Here is an 18,155-nt window from a genome sequence, read left to right on the forward strand (position 1 = left end):
TACATATGGACTTACCTTCCAAGAGGCAACTTGGTCAGTTCCTTGAATATTTGGACACAGGATATGGACTTACCTTCCAAGAGGCAACTTGGTCAGTTCCTTGAATATTTGGACATAGGATCATTCTCACACAGGATTTCTTTAATCTGCTTTTGAATTTTCACTCCGATAGATAGTTGAACATCCTCAAAATATATATTAGCAGGAAAAACTAAATCACTCACAAATCACAAAATAATGTTCTTAGACATACGGGAACTAGGAAAGCAGAAATGTGTCCTTGATGATATGATGTTATTGCAATACATGCCTAAGTAAAAGGAATCATTAGATGCATCTTACACAAATTGTCCCTTGTTTTACAATCCAACATGAAATCACCACACATGCATCTGGCTGCTAAAGTTCCACCGAGCAGTTGTTTCAGTCTTTCAAGATAAAATTTTCTGAATTCATAAAATGTGGCAGAAACCACATGCAAATTTCTCTCGTCTTTCATTCCTCAATGGCATGCCCAAATGCACTCTACAGATTTGGTAAAGCATTAGTAGCAGGGATAGATATTTGATTTGCAAGCTACTCCAAAAGCATCAACCATAACCAACCATAACTTAATGATTTTGGAAACAGATTAGATACAATAGAATGGAGTCGTGTCCATGAACCAAATAACCTTGTCCATATTAAAGAAGGACAGGAGAGAACAAGCAACAGAATGGCCTGGCTTACTAGGTTCATTATTATTTAATCCAATAAAAAGGAATTATATTCAAGTAGCATCACTAAGTTGCCATCAATCAACAATATGCTTGTGCAGGAGTCAACTGACAAGTAATCAAAACATTTTTTGCACTGACTGCTTCTGCTGAAATAGAAAAGTGGGGAAAGGTATGCATCATCTTCCCCATGTATAAAAATCAAATAAGAGCCATCAGCTAAAGCATCAATTGATGCAAATACATTTTTATTCCCATTTGGTTATACCCAATTCCCAGAACCATAAGTTGAACAACCAACATATAAAACTCAAAAACAAAATAAATAAAAAAAAAGAAAGGAAAAGATAACTGGAACTCATAGTCACTCATGATAAAAACGATCAGGTCCAATGACATGTCATAGAATGCACACTTCTTGGAATGTGTTCAACCACTACAAGTAATCAAAACATGACCTGTGCATATGCCTTCAATCAAGTAATCATTATTCAACACTATACAAATTTACCAATTAGCAAGATAGCCCACCATCCCCTAAGACTTTAGATAACGAACATTTAGCGCAAAAAGCATCTCCAGACACTTGACATGGACACTGCACAAGGTGTTAGTAGCAGCTGAGATGGCAATGACATACAGTTAAGTAAAGGTTCACATCAAAATTTCTAGCCTGGATGCCACAACAAGCAATTTGGCTACAGAAAACAAAAGATTTCACGCTTCCCAACATAGTGGTACGGTTGTAAGAGTTGGCTTGCACGTGACAGAACCATGTATCTTCAAAAATGATGTCTCAAAGCATCACCACAAATAAACAAAATTTGGAAGCTCATGAAACTGTCCGGCCATAGCAAACAGACGCAATATAAAGATTTTTAGCCCATTTATCCTGCAAACACCAATCACAAGGTAATTTCAGTCTCCAACAATAAATCACTGCATAATAGAACCAAAGAAACCAATGCATGTGATGAATCTACCTTGACATGTGTACTAGGAAAAGCAGAAGTCCTAAGTGTCTCCTGAGTTTCATCAGCAGGCTTCCTTCTAGGCACACTAAGAACAAAGGCAGCCTGGTCCCAAGTTGCAGCAGTTGCTGTGATACGATAGCCACTATCCCACCTCCGATGGATACCTTCACTAGGGTACAGAAAATCTAGCTCAACAACCTGAAATCATAAGCAACATCAGTGTCAATAACCTCTAAATCCCAATGTCTTCTGAAATAACATATATTCATCAAATAAGTCAACAAGACCTGGTCTGAAAATCCAGCACTACGGGACATAACAACTCCCCATCTACTTCCTGCAGTGGCCATGGAGGTGACATAAAAACCTTCTCTCCATTTTTTGTTTATCCACTTGAATGGGAATGAATCACTAACTTTGTAGGACTGCTGAGCATACTGCGTACCTGAGATCAATGGATAAATTTCAGTTATTAGAAACTCAAAATAGAAACTGCAAAAATCCAAAATATCAATAATTACTGAGACTAACCTTTAGACATTACTACTAACGAACTTCCGTTATTAGCTCCTGCTATTGCACTAATGTAATAGTTCTTCTCCCACTGCTCCATAATCCATTCCTTCAAACGAACAAAAATGAACAGAGACAATTAGTTTGCTGATTAATTTGCATAATACATGCACTTGACAAAATATAAGTCCAGAAATGTACCAACAATGTAGTGATAAGTGCAAATATGGAATCTCACAAATGGAGATTGAAGGCGACTCTAAGCTGTTAATGGGGTGGATGCAGTCAGGTTGCTTGGGAGCATGGAAATATAGACAGATGATAAGGGAAATACTCTATATAACGAGGGAGATTGGTGTGTGCTTCAAGTGGACAAGAAGGTCAGCTAATGGGCTTAGCGGATACCAGAAAAACAAGGGACTGTAAGGGGAGAACATGTTTTGGGCAGTGTTGTATGAGTAACTTGGGTCAACTTCATAATAGGGGGTGGTTGACAGTTGTACTTTGAGATATTTTGTAACATTTTAATGAAGTTACCGTTTCCAATAAAAAAAAATCTCACAAACACCTTTTTATAAAAAAAAATAATGCAAGGACATGAAAAGCAAATGTCATGTTGGTTTCAAATACATATGAGAAACAAGGGTGATGGTGCAAGCAGTTACTCACTTTGTGAAGAAAACAAGGTGAAAGCTCATAAACTTGAGCAGTGAAACCAGTGCCTGCATCCATAATAAGGGCCCATAGATTTGAACATGATGCCACACTGCTTATAAATAGCCCATCTTCATTTCCCTTCTCAATGTGCTGTGCAAGCCTTGCATCTGCCACATTATAGTGATACCTGAAACAATAAATAACAATAATAATTTACACCCACTTTTACATAATTCTGGTAGAAAATTCACATGACAAGTGAAGCATACATACCGTTGCTTCATAGGCCGCCTAGCATTATACACACTAATCCATTGTGTTGCAGGCATCCCCATCCGGACCTTCTTCTTTGGTTGCTCATCATCCTCTTCCTCCATTGTCAGCCGCCCTCTCTTATGGCCAACCTGATAGATAAGCTTCACAAAATGTAACCAAACATTAGATGTATCCAATAATGAAATTCAGAATAATACCAGCTTGATACTGAATGTTAAAAAGGAATGAAAAGTAATAACATAAAAGAGTACCTTCTGTGCACCATCAGTGTTAATCGGCCTAATATCTGGATTTGGCCCAACAATCCCATCAAAAAGGGAAATGTATTTTGCATAGTTTGGTTCCTCATCAAATTTGAGATTCACAACATACTCAACAAATTGTCTGAAGGGGGCTGGGCAAAAACAACAGAGTGTCTCTGGAGATGTTGCCATCTTCTTCTTGCACACAAGGAACCCTTTATTCTCACCCTATAAAGAATGGGGTCAGAAGCAGTGCAAGTGCAAGACATTGTACAGAATTACACTGGAGTTTATATGAGACCTACTTGGTATCCTTGCCAAGGTAAACGACCGCGGAGAAGGAAAATAAGAGTGTAAGCAAGCGACTCTAAGTCATCTCGCCTGCTTCCAGTCCGTCCCAGATGAGCATGCACACTGGCATATCGAACTGTTCCCCTGCAAGACCACAATGCCAATATGCCAAAACTATCAATAAACCAAGAAAAACAACAACAACAACAACAACAACAACAACAACAATAATTGAAAATTGTACCTAAAAACATCTGGTCGTTGGTCATATTCAACATGTTGACCTGTTGAATTGTCCCGCCACCTAGTGGCTGATACCCGCAAAATTAGAAGATAAAGAATAAGATACTACTTTTTTATGATAATATCAATGCTGCAGACTGAAATCTGTATATGTATCAATTACCTAATCCAAGATCAACAAGGAATAGTTTTTTCTCCTCAGGAGTCCCTGGGGGGCCAAGTAAAAAGTTCTCAGGTTTTACATCCCCATGCACATAGCTGTCAAAAATCAAAACATCATACTTAAAAGTCTAAAAACTGAGAATAAAATATTTTACAGCACTAGGAGACCATAAGAATTCCGAAAGAGATGCCAATTATAAAAAAAAAAGCTGCATAATCCACATTTCTGACAGAACATCTCACCCTCTGGAATGCATCTTTTCCAATATTGATATTGCTTCAATTGCAATACATGCAACCATTTCGATGGACATCCTGCAGTTATTAAAAGTATCAATATTTGCACAAGTATACAAATGTTAATTCTTTAAAGAGCAGTTTATTTGAGATGGTAGAGTTTCAATTAAATGATGAACCAGAAATAAATAACAATTCATCAAAGACTACCAAGGAATCCTAGACATAAACACATTCACACCAATTTCGGAGAACTTACGTGTGTGAATTGTTGTTCCAGACATCCCATAAACTTGGTCCCAGCATATCCATAACCTATGGGGATTAAAGAGTGTTACCAAAAAGCAATCCGAAACGAAAGAAAAAGAAAAGAGCACACTGTTGTAAGGGGCAACTAAAACATACCATGACATAATAGTCACCTTGCCGGCCCTTGTAGTGTACTCTGGGCACACCATGACTACCACCAAGGGTGCTGAGCAAACACCACAGGATGTTAGTGAGAGATCCATTCATGATATTAAATAAAAAAATAAACAGAATGCAATTATGCAAGTCATAGTTACAAAGGAAAGTGACATACTTGTACACTTGCCACTCATAGGGTGGTCCATAATTACATCCCTTGCTACTTCTGTGCTCAAACTTTAATGCCACCTAACTCACACAGAGCAAAAAATATATTAACAAAATGGAATCCATTGGCTCCTACTCCTACACTATTAAAAGATGAAACCCTTTAGTAAAAGCAAACAGCATACCTCAACAGCTCCTTGCCCAGTTCTATCATTTGTACTTGCACCCGAAATGCGACGACCAACATAAACTTGTCCAAATCCTCCTTTGCCCAACTTTCTTTCTATTCTGTATACTGGGGAACCACCTACTTGGACCTGTATAAGATAAAGCAAGCAGTTAAAAATATCAGTGGAATGACTCAAATGCAATGTAGCATATGTATTGTTATTTGGCATCTGCACACTTCCTACTAAAACGAGAGAACCCAGAGAGGGGGACCAAAAGATTTAGATGCTAGAAATATAGCATAGGGGTCTCTGTAGGTCATGAACGAACATTTCCAAACCATTAATAATTAACTCCCCTAGTTCACACTAACTAGTTTACAATTTAGGTTTACATCTTGAACCATCCCAGCAGAATACATGGACATAGTTTAGAACACACAAACACACACACACAAACAAAATCAAACAAAGGATTAAAAGAACCAGTACATAGAGATCCATTCTTTCAGCGTTTGAAGTGGGCATAATGCAATTCTTTACATAAAATTTAAAACAGAAGAGTAAAAAAGATAACAAATATCAAAACCCAATAACTCCCCTTTTCCAACGCTAGAAAAGTCGGAAATTTGAAGAGAACCCCTATTTTAACAGAATACAGAACAAACTACGTCTAAACTCTTGAGCCCCATTTGGCGTCACTCCATAATCCATATCTTCTGTCCCAAAAACACTGTAAATAACGCATATAATGAGAAAACCGTTGCAATAAAGCTCAATTTCATGGTTCAAATTACTGGTTATTAACAATGCTCCCTTTGTGGTTATCAGCAAAAACCAAAATAGAGACAAAGACATAATAATCTCCAAGTGGCTTAAAGCGTAAACTCCCTGGCAAAACCAAGGAGTTGAAGCCCCTAAATAACAAAAAAATGAACTAAGCTCCTTCAAGCACCAAGCAATTCACATCAGAATCTCCACGAGATGAAAGCCGAAAATGCCGAGCCAAAGCCATGATCAATTAAAGAAGAGAAGAGAATAACTAAAAAACAAACCTTTTCAGGAAGCGGAGCGGTGCTCCCTTCATCTTCCGCTCCAGGAGCCTTGTCAGCGCTTCTCGCTCCGCTATCGTAATCGTCCATCTGCTTTTCTCCTACCCCTTCCTCCTCGGCGCGAACCAATCCAACAAGATCGCCGCCGACTCCTCCGGCGACTCCGCCTTCTTCTAGAACCTTCTCCTCCTCCTTAGCTTGTAATGATGGAGACGGAACAGTGCCTTTCACAATATTTTCATCGATCGGCTGCTTGTTCTTTGCAGTTCGCCTCTTTCTGGTCTTGGGAATCACTTTCTCCCCTCCGATCGCATTTGGCTGTGCTGCTGCCCGGCCCCTGCGCACTCCGCTACGCAGTTCCGGCATCGTTCATCCATCAAATCTCATACCTGAAACCCCTATCTATTCGTTCACAAAACCTTGATTTTACAGAACCATACAAACAAAACCCCCCTAATCGACTGAGTATGGAAGGCAAATAAATAAAGAAATCAACTTTCTTCCTAGACGTCAAGCACAATAATCAAAGAAGAAGGGAAAAAACGACACAATCGAAGACGGATAAAAAGAGTTTCAGAGGAAAGAATTAGGGTTTCGCTGATGTGATTCTGGGGATCCGTGGAGGGAGAGGAGAGCTTCTACTACGTTCAGGGGAAAAAACGCTTCCTGAGATGTAACAATTTCTTGTTTATTTATTTATTCTTATTATTTATTTAACTAGACTAGATATAAGAGAAAGCCGAAAGCGTATATAGGTATATCCAGAAATTAAAAGCAGCTCCTTTCGACCGTTGATTACGATCGAAGGAGCCGATGGACGATTGGATTTGAGTTTCTAGAAATGAGAAAATTTCATTTTAACTACAGTTTTACGTTCTTTTTTTGATAGATACCTCCACTTTTGCTTATTTCTCTGTAAATAACAGAACTACGAGACAAAGAAAGAGAATTGCCAGATGCTCCTCATGTTAGGATTAAATTACAAAAGGACCGGACAAAAGTCTAACGTTGAATTGACGCCATCGATCTTCGGAGAATGGGTCTGGTATATATCAATCAGGGCCATTAAAATGGAGGACCATCTTAAAACGTCTTGGCGTCGTAGACCAAAATCTACCCGCTTCAAGATCGTACGATCTTAATTATCAGGGGCGAGACCCAAAGTGTTTGAATTTGGACAGATTTGGACGGCTGAAACCGGTGAGTTCATATCTGCGCCCCACAAAGCGCGCCCGACGGGCACCCACAGAATATTCTCAATGAACGCTGAAATGTACATGCGGGACGCAAGTGAGGCGCAGATGTGAACAATCTGGATCATAGGTTCTAAAAGCGTCACCCTCCCGGTCTCCCTCACGATACATTGCCGATCACGTCCGTCCATCCAACCGTATATTTAGAATATATAAAATATAAGAGATATTCTCAATGTGTGGGAACAAAACAACGTCTTTAAATTTGGTTGTCAAGCCGGAAATCAAATGGAACCAAACCAAATAAGTTGACTCGATTTACTCTATTTGGTTTATAAGTTGGTCTGATTTGATTTTTGAAATATATGGTTTTCATTTTTTTGTTCGATCTGACTTTTTTTTTTCTGAAGGCATCTGACAAAAAATTTAATCAAACCCAACCGGAAATCATTTTGAGTTCAGTTTGGTTTGATTCGTGGTCTAACTGAAATATCAATTAATTATGTTTTATTTTCTATTCAAACCGAAACCTAACTGACAGACCAGTAGCTTCATCTAATACATGGTCGTTAAATTTTGCAACCTTTTCAAACCAAACACTTGAACTATGTTTCCATCTTGTGATTTGCATCAAAAGAAATTAGAACAATAGCTGAAATATTTTTTTTAAACTAAACATTTTTATAGATGACTCGGCATCTAAAGTTTTTTTCTTTTCTGTTTTTGTATTTGGTGATAGACAACACACTATTAACCTCCTCTATGTGAGAATTAAATCTGCATTTATGCTCAAGGGAACCAACTGACATATAAAAACTGAATCATCCTTCAATTGAAGGAGAGATGAAGGATTAACCCATGAAATTGCAAGCTTCTAAAATTAGAGCTGCCAATGAATTGGGTCTGATTTGGGACAGTCTATGCTCTATACCAGTGTCAAATACATCATTTAATTGGGACAGAACAGAACCTCTAGATTAATAATTGGGATAATTGGGCAATTAGACCTGATTACACTGACATATATAATTATGTATGTAAATAACAGTTTAAACTTGATAATATAACATTAGTAAAAAGAACAATAAAATAGTAAATTATTTATGTATCAATAAATCAAGTTTATCGTTTTAGACATAAAATATATACAAATTTAAAGAAAAAAAATATAATTTGGGTCTGTATCATTTTTAAACAGACAAGAACTAAAAGCAACTCAATTATTAATTAGATCGATCAGTAAAACCAACCTATAGACAGCCCCCGCTCCCTAATTCCTATTGTTAGGTTAGTGGGATATCGCTGAATCCCTACTGACCTAATATGGGAGAAAGAGGTCGGAAAGAAATTAGGAATAAAATTGAAGTTGATGGGTTCAAAGGAGAACCCAAAAAGTGTCAGATAAGTTGACTAAGATGGGAGGTCAAATTCTTTAATGTATATATTAATTCTAAAAATGTTAATATAATGTGGTATACTCCTCTACTTTATGGACCGATCTCAAAATGGCAATCCACACATGTAAACGAGATTAACAATTCACCCATTTTGACGATATTTTAGATGGATTTCCGGGAGAACTTTCCTCCAGGTCTTAATTCTGCATATTCTTTTATGTATATGGTTGACAAAGGAATATTACATACCCAACTTGAATTTATTTTATTTTAAAAAGAAAAAGAAAACCTTGAATGCTTTTTTTTCTCTTTTAAAACATTTCTTTTCCCTTTATTTTCTTTCAAAACAAATACAACCTTTAGGCAGCTTACGATAACTACGAGTCTTTTGAAAATAAATTGGGAAAACACATGAAAAAGAAGGAACCAATTAATCGTTATTTTTCACCGGCAAATTTGTCATTCTCCTCCTTGCCTTGCAATTGGTTATAAAACGATTTCTTTCAATAGGAAATAACAACTTTAACGTTGTATTTGGAGCATTCACACGTTGAGCGTTCATCAATATGAATGGTTTTGCTTCTCATAACAACTAAAAACCAGCCATAAGAAAAAGAGGGCACTCCTTCAAAGCACATGGGTAGACCTCCCACTGCAGAGAAATGGAGGCTACACAATTTTTAAATCAAAATAAAAATACTAAAGGGTGGCATGGGTCCCAATTTAGTTCTAAAATCATTCTGTCTCCTAATTCAGATTAGAAAGTCGGTTCACTTCCCAAAGATAAGAAAGAAAGTTAGCTAACATTCTTCAAACACAGATCAAATCTAAGTTTCTTATCACAAATAAAAGCCCCAACCTAAGTTTCTAGAGAGATTTTATTGTTTATTTACAAATTAAAACTAATTTAATATCCTAAATCAAATAACCCAATCTAGAGAATTCAGACGTGGATAGGGAACCCCAAACAAAGCAGGCACGTGTAAGTTGCCCTATATAATTTAATATTTTGCTATAGATTTCATAGACTAGGTGTCCGATTATGATTGGGTGGTAAAACCAGTGTCATATGAAGGAAGGAAACTATAGTATGGCCCCCTAGTGAGCATCACGAGATTCAACATGGCCAAAAGGCAGCCATGCATTAGCTCTGAATTGGCCTGAAAAACGAGGCCTTAACATATGACATATCCCTCTTCATCTCTTTGCCCTGACCATATATTATATAGCAGGATAAATCCAATAATAATAAAAAAAAAAAAAAAAATCGCTAAAACAGAACGAAGCAACAAACGGGGAATAAGAAATAGGGATCCCTAAAGAGGTATCAGACCCAAGAGGGAAAAAAAGAGATAAACTCCCCCTTGTCCCAAAGAAGTCTTTGGGACTCGATGCGCAACAGAATTCTTTTCCCCGACAACAAAGCTAAATCTATCAGAAATTCTAGAAGAGAGCATGACAATATCTTTTAACAGAAACATAAAATCAACAACACTGATTCGATTCGAGTTCGACGCAGCCTAGATTATTAAAGTGAAGGTGTCATGTGCAACAATTTTAATTTATTTTAGTTTATTGAGTCAGCCCAAATAATTAGCTGTAGTAAGCTAGAGTTGCTATTTCTTTTAGTTTTTATTTTCTAGCAATTGCTATTTTCTAGTAGCTGTTATTTTTTAGAAGTTGCTATTTCTTTTAGTTTCCATTTTCTAGTGGCTGCTATTTTTTAGAAGTTGCTAAGTTTGTTGGGCTTGTAAGATATAAATTCCATTATTTTCGAGCAATGACAGGGGAGGATGAAAAAAACTTTCAAAGGCTTGTCTTTGAATTCTGTTTCCCAAATTCTTTGATTCTGCTCTTACTTTGCCTTAGCAACATAGCTCGAGGTCGAGGTAGGGGGCGAGGAAGGGGTCGAGAGCGTGCCATCAACCCAGAACGTGATAGGTTGGTATCAGAGCCGGTTATGGCTGACGATCAACGACTCCAACGGCTTGAAATTCAGGTGGAGAACATGGGCTCAGGTCAAGAGAGGCTCCTTAAGCAGATGGAAGAACTAATGGGACAATGAACTCCCGATTTGAATTGTTGGAAGAAGGGTCCGTCAATAGGAATCGGGGACCACATGGACAAGGTGGTGCCAGGTACGCAGGTGGAATGGTGGTTCCTAAGTTTGCAAAGCTTGATTTTTCTCGCTATGATGGCTCGGAAGATCCAACTCTATGGATTTGCCATGCAGAACAATTCTTTGAATTTCAAGGGACATCATTGAAAGAACAAGTAAAATTAGCAACCTATCACTTAGAGAAAGATGCTCAGTTGTGGTACCAGCGACGCAAAAACCAAGGACACTTGGTTACTTGGGAAGGAATGAAGGCGGGATTACTAGAGAGGTTTGTTGTGACCGAATATGAAGATTTCTTTGGAGACCTATGCAAGCTTAAGCAGACGGGGACTGTTTCAGATTATCAAACTCGGTTTGAGAGGCTTCTAGCATGAGCTTGTACTTTGACAGATAAACAAGAAGCTGAGTGTTTTATTAGTGGACTAAAAGATGGGCTAAGGGCTGATGTGAGAGTCCAAAACCCTCAAAATCTGTCCGCTGCAATTGGGTTAGCATGTACCTATGAACTCAAGGCCCAGGAAGTGAGGCGCTCCACTAACACAACATTCCATTCTTCAGTTCGCAACTCCAACAACCAATGGAACAATTCAAACCCGAATGGTTCTAAAAGCACCAACCCATAAAGGATTTTACCAATCTGAAAATTATCTCCAACTGAACTACAAAAACGACGAGAACAAGGGTTGTGCTACAATTGTGATGAAAAGTATACCATGGGTCATAAATGCAAGAAACTATTCTTCATTGAATTAGAAGAAGAGGATGAAGGAACCACAGAAGAAGAGTATGTAGAAGAGACACCGACTATCTCTTTACATGCCTTGGCTGGGGTTCAATCCCCACAAGCCATGCGGGTCCACTCACAAATTGGTAAGACACCATTAACGATTTTAATTGATTCTGGTTCCACTCACAATTTTTTGCATCATAAATTTGCCAAAATCAGCGGACTCAAGCCGGAAAGAAGCTACTTGTTTAACGTGGTGGTCGCTAATGGGGAAAGGTTGTCAAGTCTGGGACGTTGTAATGGAGTAAAACTATCCTTGCAAGGCATTCCAATTGAGGTGGATTTTTTCTTGCTTCATTTAGAAGGTTGTGATGTTGTTCTAGGAGTGCAGTGGTTGGGTACTCTTGGCCCAATTTTATGGGATTTTGGAGGGATTCAGATGCAATTCACTCTAGCTGGGCGAAAGGTGCTGCTACAAGGTTCGACATCCTCAGAACTTCGAGCTCTCGAAGGTGAAACTGTTCCTAGAACATTGAGGCAAAGTGATGGTAGGGGAATTATCTTACAGCTTTGTGCAATCCAACATAAGCATGCAGATCGAGGAGTTACTGCCTAAAACAATGGGGCCTTTACTCATTGAGTTCAGCGATCTGTTCGAAGCACCTATGGGACTACCACCTCCGTGCTCTCATCATCATAGGATTCCTCTCCAGCCAGGAGCAGGACCAACTTGTGTACGCCCGTATCGGTACCCGCATTTCCAGAAACAAGAGATTGAGCGCTTGGTGGAGGAGATGCTATCACAAGGTATAATTCATCATAGTCAAAGCCCCTTCTCCTCTCTGGTACTTTTAGTGCGGAAACACGATGGGAGTTGGAGGTTTTGTGTGGACTATCGAGCACTAAACCGGGTGACAGTCAAAGATAAGTTCTCAATTCCTGTTATAGATGAATTATTGGATGAGCTACACGGCACCAAATTCTTCACCAAACTGGATCTCAGATCCAAGTACTTCCAAATACGAATGGACCCTCTTGATGTACATAAAACAGCCTTACGAACTCATCATGGGCACTTCGAATTTCTGGTAATGCCTTTCGGCCTCTCTAACGCCCCATCTACATTTCAATCACTTATGAATGAAATTTTTAAGGCTCATCTAAGGAAATTCATCTTGGTATTCTTTGATGACATTCTAATTTATAGCAACACATGGGATGAACATCTGAAACATGTTAGAATTACCTTTTCTGTTCTACGAGCTCATCATCTTGCAGTCAAGAAAGAAAAATGTCAGTTCGGGTAGACCCAAATCAAATATTTGGGGCATATTATTTGTCAAGACGGTGTGAAGGTGGATCCAGATAAAATAAAGGCAATGGTGGAATGGCCAAAACCAGCAACTATCAAAGATTTGAGGGGCTTTTTAGGATTAACGGGCTATTATTGAAAGCTTATTGCAGGTTATGGCAGAATTGCAACCCCCTTGATTGACATGTTGCGAAAAAATGCCTTTTCTTGGTCTCAAAAGGCAGAAGAGGCGTTTGAATTATTGAAACAAACCATGACGCAAGCTCCAGTTTTAACCTTGCCGAATTTCCAACTCTCGTTTGTGATGGAATGTGACGCATCAGGGAATGGATTAGGGGTTGTCCTAATGCTAGAACAAAAACCTATTGCTTACTTCAACATTGCCTTGAAGGGAAAACACCTTTTGCTGTCCACTTATGAAAAGGAACTTATGGCACTGGTTCTTGCAGTAAAAAAATGGCGACCTTACTTGCTTGGACATCACTTTGTGGTTCGAATTGATCAACGTAGCCTCAAATTTCTTTGGGAGCAACGAATAATGACAGAACCTCAACAAAAATGGCTGCTCAAATTAATGGGTTATGACTTCTCCATCGAATACAAAAAGGGTAAGAATAATATGACAGCAGATGCTCTATCAAGAAGAGAAACACATGGGGAGTTCAGTGCAGTTTCTAGCCCTCTTCCTCAATGGCTGGAGTCCATCAAGGGCGAGAACCAGTCACACCCGGAGCTGAAACGAATTCATCACTTACATGAGCAAGGAGAAACTATTGAACCATGGGAAAATCGACATGGCGTAATGTTCTTTAAGGAACGTATCTATCTTCCATCAAACTCAGAACTCATCCCAATCATTTTCTAGGAAATTCATGGTGTTGGGCATGAGGGTCTTTACAAAACTCTTCATCGCGTAAAGGCGATATTCTATTGGGGGCAGATGAGGAAAGCTGTACTGGATTACATCAAGCAATGTGATGTATTTCAACGCCATAAGATAGATCATCAAAAGTCGTCAGGACTTCTCCAACCATTGCCTATTCCTACACAGGTATGGACAGACATCTCTATGGATTTTATTGATGGCTTACCCCCATCTAAGGGGAAGACAATCCTCTTTGTGGTGGTAGATCGACTATCCAAATATGCACACTCTATCCCAATGTCTCACCCATACACTGCACCAAAAGTGGCTCAAATATTCTTTGAAAATGTGTTCAAACTCCATGGTATGCTGAGTTCAATAGTATGTGATCGGGACTCTACTTTTATAAGTGCTTTTTGGAAAGAGCTTTTCAAATTGCAGGGGACTAGTTTCAATTTCAACTCCTCTTATCACCCCCAAACAGATGGCCAAACGGAGGCAGTAAATCGGGCTCTTGAGATGTACCTGCGTTGCTTTACTAGTTCAAGACCAAATGAGTGGGTTCAATGGGTTCCTTGGGCCGAGTTCTGTTACAACACTAGCCTACATGCTTCTACTCGCAGAACTCCCTTTGAAGTGGTGTATGGAAGGGAGCCCCCCAATTTGCTTTCCTATATTCTGGGTACGTCAAAGGTCGGGGCTGTAGATGACATGCTCCAAGCAAGAGATCAAGTTGTGAAAGACCTAAGGGGCCAGTTCCAACAAGAACAAGCTAGAATGAAGACTGCTTATGACCAAGGAAGAGTCGAGAGAGAATTTGACGTGGGTGATTGGGTATATTTGAGATTACAACCTTATCGGCAAACTTCGTTGGCATTGAGAAGATCACATAAACTCTCCCCGTGATTTTATGGGCCATACCGTGTGCTGGAACGAATTGGGTCGGTGGCTTATCGGCTTGATCTTCCACCAGGAAGTAAGATTCACCCAGTTTTCCATGTGTCACTCCTAAAGAAACAGCTGGGTACAACTGATAAAATTGATTCTTCTCTTCCATTAGTATCAGAAACATCAGGTCACCTGCAACCTCAGCCTATAGCAGTTCTAAACTCTCGAGGCAAAGGGCATAAACGTGAATTACTTATACAGTGGCAGGGGCTTCCAACAACCGATGCTACTTGGGAGGATGAGTATAAACTTCGAGAGAAATTCCCAGACTTTATGTGTCCTTGAGGACAAGGACGTTTTTACGGGGAAAGGATTGTCATGTGCAACAATTTTAATTTATTTTAGTTTATTGAGTCGACCCAAATAACTAACTGTAGTAAGCTAGAGTTGCTATTTCTTTTAGTTTTTATTTTCTAGCAGTTGCTGTTTTCTAGAAGTTGCTATTTCTTTTAGTTTCTATTTTCTAGGAGCTGATATTTTCTAGAAGTTGCTATTTTTTGTAATTACTATCTTTTAGTAGTTGCTAAGTTTGTTGGGCTTGTAAGCTATAAATTCCATTATTTTCGAGCAATGAAAGGGGAGGATGAAAAAAACTTTCAAAGGCTTGTCTTTGAATTCTATTTCCCAAATTCTTTGATTCTGCTCTTACTTTGCTTTAGCAACATAGCTCGAGGTCAAGGTAGGGGGCGAGGAAGGGGTCGGGAGCGTGCCATCAACCCAGAACGTGACAGAAGGCAATCTGATTCCAGGGTAATCCTAGGCCAGTAGGCCACTTCGACTTGATAGCCATACCTTCAGCTTGCAATAAGGATGCAGTATTGCTTGGTTTCTAAAGAGAACAGCAACAGTGCACCACATTTTCTACCAAAATTATTTTTGATTCTAGTACCAATTACATACTCTTGACAATCAATGAACCCGTACTCCGTGACTCCGTGACTCCGTGACTCCGTGTTGCCAGACGGACGAATCATATCCACCGCTACATTACTAAATTCATGGAAACCCAGAAATATACCACCGAATAGACTGCCATTGCCAATCTTTGCACATTCGGTATGACCAATTGACCATCTTCATCTCAACCTGGGATTAGAGGTTCAGATGAATATAAAACAATCGTCAGTCCGGTGACTGTTTTCTTTGCGTTTAAATGAATTGCTATTTCTTATTAAGAAAAAAAAAGTAAAAATCTGGAAAAGGGATCATCATATCAATGATATGGACTCCACAATGTAGTGATTCTCGGTTGGGAGCTTCCATGAGCCAAAAATTAAAAAAAAAATACAGAAATATAATTGCATGTACTTCGGTATTTACACAGATAATCTGGCTACTTCCCCCCCACCCCACTTTTCTTCAAATCATATGCATATCAATCTTGGCTATAATACACCAATTTAAAGGCGAAACTACCACAAGATTATCACCAGAGGGAATTTTACAATGAACAGCAAAGAATTTTAAAAAAAGCTTCCACTGAAGAAATAGAACATTGTTATAGTTGCTGCATGCTATTTGCAAGCTACGGAACTCCAAACTACTTGTTTTTGATCCCGGAGTAGCCATAGTTTCACGGTAAGATAGGGTTAGCGAGTCCCATTGATGCTGCAACCTCTCTAGAGGCAAAATTGTCGGCTTGTTCCTATAGAATACACAGAAGACTGTCAGCAATTCATAAACGTACTTACATTTAGATGCATATACCCATTGAAGTGTGTGAATTAATGGCTCCAAAGTTTAAATACATGCAAAGGACATATTGTTACATGAATAATTTCATAGAGCTTGCATTCATGCAAGGAAGTATGCGAGTCTGGCTTGCATGATAAATCTAAATGTGTATTCATATATCCTGAATCAGCAGTTAGATAACTTAGATTTGACATGAAAGGAAAATGTGCGTCTGAAAACTACAATTTGTTCAAATCAATGCGTATATACTACATTCTATGACTTGTTAGATTAATAAATGAATGCGTCCCTGAATCCATTATCTAGCTTGGCGTCCATTGGAGAGAAGTAGAGAACAGGACCTTATGTGACCATAGATAGCCCTATTCATTATTGTCAAGACATTTAGTAGAGGTGTGCCTACAGTGATAAAAGCCTAACTATGTTGTCTGAAAAATAAAAAGGATAACTTACCATCCATGAAAAGAAACAACTTATACAAGCATATACAAGAATACAATATGCTAGCCCTAGTTTCTGTAGCTAAAGTGGAGGGATGCATACCTGAAGGCGATGCAATAGATACATCAAAAACAAGTGAACAAAAACCTGTGAATTACTTCACAAAGTTAATTATTTCAAAATTACATGGTTGAATAAATATTAATGTTAGACAAACTGTTTCTCACCAGGTAGAAGAGTAGGATAACTCGAGCTTTTGGATACCGCCAGAGAAATCTAGTAGCGCTAACAGCTCCTGAATCTAATAGTTTTGCTGCTTTTTGCAACTGCAAGAAGCAATTTAGGAACAAAACCAAAAGATAAAAATACGATGTTGACGACAAATGCAACTGAAAAATGGAGTTGCAATGGGATACAGATCTTAATTACCTGAATGCTTGCCCCAACCATATGGCGGTGATGCAAAGGGAGAGGCCTGCAGTTATCATTTCATGAGAAAACAATGCTACAAGATGCCTAAACTGGAAAAAAGAAGATGAAAGAGATAAATGATAAAGGTTTTCGAAGTCATAAGACATTTGATGCTTGGCGATCTCAGGTGGAGGTAACTAGAACAAGTTCTCTTGCAAATTTTGTCAAGACACCAGCAGAAAGTAGAAGTATTATTTAGGCTGGTGATTCGAGTATATCCTATTTTTGACAAGTCAGGTATCCCTATGTAACTGTGTAGTTTAATAGGGTTACCTTTTGTCTTTTCACAATGGATATTCAGCCCTTTTATTTTATTTTATTTTCAGATTCTAAAATATGATAATTCCAATCCAGCAAATTCTGATACATGTGGGTTATTTCATTAGGGTCATAGTTCATATGTCGTATCAATCACGAGAAATGCTAGCAAGCACTCACAGGGAGCATCGTCTTAGCTTGGTGCAACTGAAACATGCATGGACCCATGACAAAAGACACTAAAAGACAAAGTTGACCTGCCTTTTCATGATCCACCATGTCTGTAGCAATGCTAAGTTAAGGTGGTGCATCCTCACATTGCTTGATAGCATTCCTCATGGTGGACACCAAAATATGGTCCTGATGAAACAATCCATGTGCATCCAAATTTGCTAGATTGAAATTATAGTATACAAGAAAAAAACACATATTTTAAAGAATTTGAAGCATAAAGTCTGATTAGAGAATAATCAACATACTCAAGTGCTTTCAAGTCACTGTCTTCCTCCCAAGACGATGAAGCTCGACGTGAAACCCTGCTCTTTTCTGCTTCCATCTGTTCAGTAAAAAACAGTGAATCTTATATGCAAGATAACAGGAAAGTAAAGATAATATGAATGGAG

The 18,155-nt window shown here is 38.7% G+C and overlaps 3 protein-coding genes across 8 annotated transcripts in view; 1 reads left to right on the top strand and 2 right to left on the bottom strand.

Annotated features, from left to right (window-relative positions):
- Positions 1-1,064: 1,064 nt before the first annotated feature.
- Positions 1,065-6,825, bottom strand: LOC104592067 (casein kinase 1-like protein HD16). Of its 2 annotated transcripts, none has more exons than XM_010251219.3 (16): positions 6,110-6,825; positions 5,073-5,204; positions 4,895-4,968; positions 4,717-4,786; positions 4,571-4,626; positions 4,318-4,389; positions 4,076-4,170; positions 3,914-3,980; positions 3,684-3,813; positions 3,388-3,606; positions 3,134-3,276; positions 2,873-3,047; positions 2,222-2,312; positions 1,978-2,135; positions 1,700-1,888; positions 1,065-1,608 (listed from the first exon to the last, which is right to left on the bottom strand). In XM_010251219.3, the coding sequence occupies exons 1-16, from the start codon at positions 6,470-6,472 to the stop codon at positions 1,549-1,551; spliced, it is 2,094 nt and encodes a 697-aa protein (XP_010249521.1). In that variant the 5' UTR covers positions 6,473-6,825; the 3' UTR covers positions 1,065-1,548. The 2 variants fall into 2 exon arrangements, with proteins under 2 accessions (XP_010249521.1, XP_010249522.1); XM_010251220.3 differs by having other exon boundaries at positions 3,134-3,264; positions 6,110-6,805.
- Positions 6,826-10,757: 3,932 nt separating this feature from the next.
- LOC148789601 (uncharacterized) lies at positions 10,758-11,189 on the top strand. The gene has a single exon (XM_088893024.1). The coding sequence runs from the start codon at positions 10,758-10,760 to the stop codon at positions 11,187-11,189; it is 432 nt and encodes a 143-aa protein (XP_088749150.1).
- Positions 11,190-15,940: 4,751 nt separating this feature from the next.
- The window catches only part of LOC104592068 (golgin Putative 1), a 41,168-nt gene continuing 38,953 nt past the window's right edge, over positions 15,941-18,155 (bottom strand). For 4 of the 5 annotated variants that reach the window (XM_010251221.3, XM_010251223.3, XM_088892645.1 and 1 more), the window contains 5 exons: positions 18,012-18,088; positions 17,233-17,278; positions 17,031-17,129; positions 16,906-16,950; positions 15,941-16,312 (listed from right to left, as the gene is read on the bottom strand). In XM_010251221.3, the coding sequence (XP_010249523.1) occupies positions 16,241-16,312; positions 16,906-16,950; positions 17,031-17,129; positions 17,233-17,278; positions 18,012-18,088 (339 nt within the window). In that variant the 3' untranslated portion in view covers positions 15,941-16,240. Of the gene's footprint in view, positions 16,313-16,905; positions 16,951-17,030; positions 17,130-17,232; positions 17,279-17,793; positions 17,893-18,011; positions 18,089-18,155 lie in introns of all 5 variants that reach the window. The other variant, XR_016079250.1, reaches the window with a different exon arrangement.

This window comes from Nelumbo nucifera, chromosome 8 (assembly GCF_055504915.1).
Source record: "Nelumbo nucifera cultivar China Antique chromosome 8, China Antique-T2T, whole genome shotgun sequence".
Lineage (NCBI taxonomy): Eukaryota > Viridiplantae > Streptophyta > Magnoliopsida > Proteales > Nelumbonaceae > Nelumbo > Nelumbo nucifera.

Excerpts from the sequence above, each read along its gene's own strand:
- LOC104592067 (XM_010251219.3), bottom strand. The coding sequence starts at position 6,472 with ATGCCGGAACTGCGTAGCGGAGTGCGCAGGGGCCGGGCAGCAGCACAG. Across the intron at positions 4,787-4,894 it reads TATGAGTGGCAAGTGTACAA|CACCCTTGGTGGTAGTCATG; the intron begins GTATGTCACTTT and ends GTGTTTGCTCAG. Across the intron at positions 3,048-3,133 it reads AGGCGGCCTATGAAGCAACG|GTATCACTATAATGTGGCAG; the intron begins GTATGTATGCTT and ends TTATTGTTTCAG.
- LOC148789601 (XM_088893024.1), top strand. The coding sequence starts at position 10,758 with ATGAACTCCCGATTTGAATTGTTGGAAGAAGGGTCCGTCAATAGGAAT.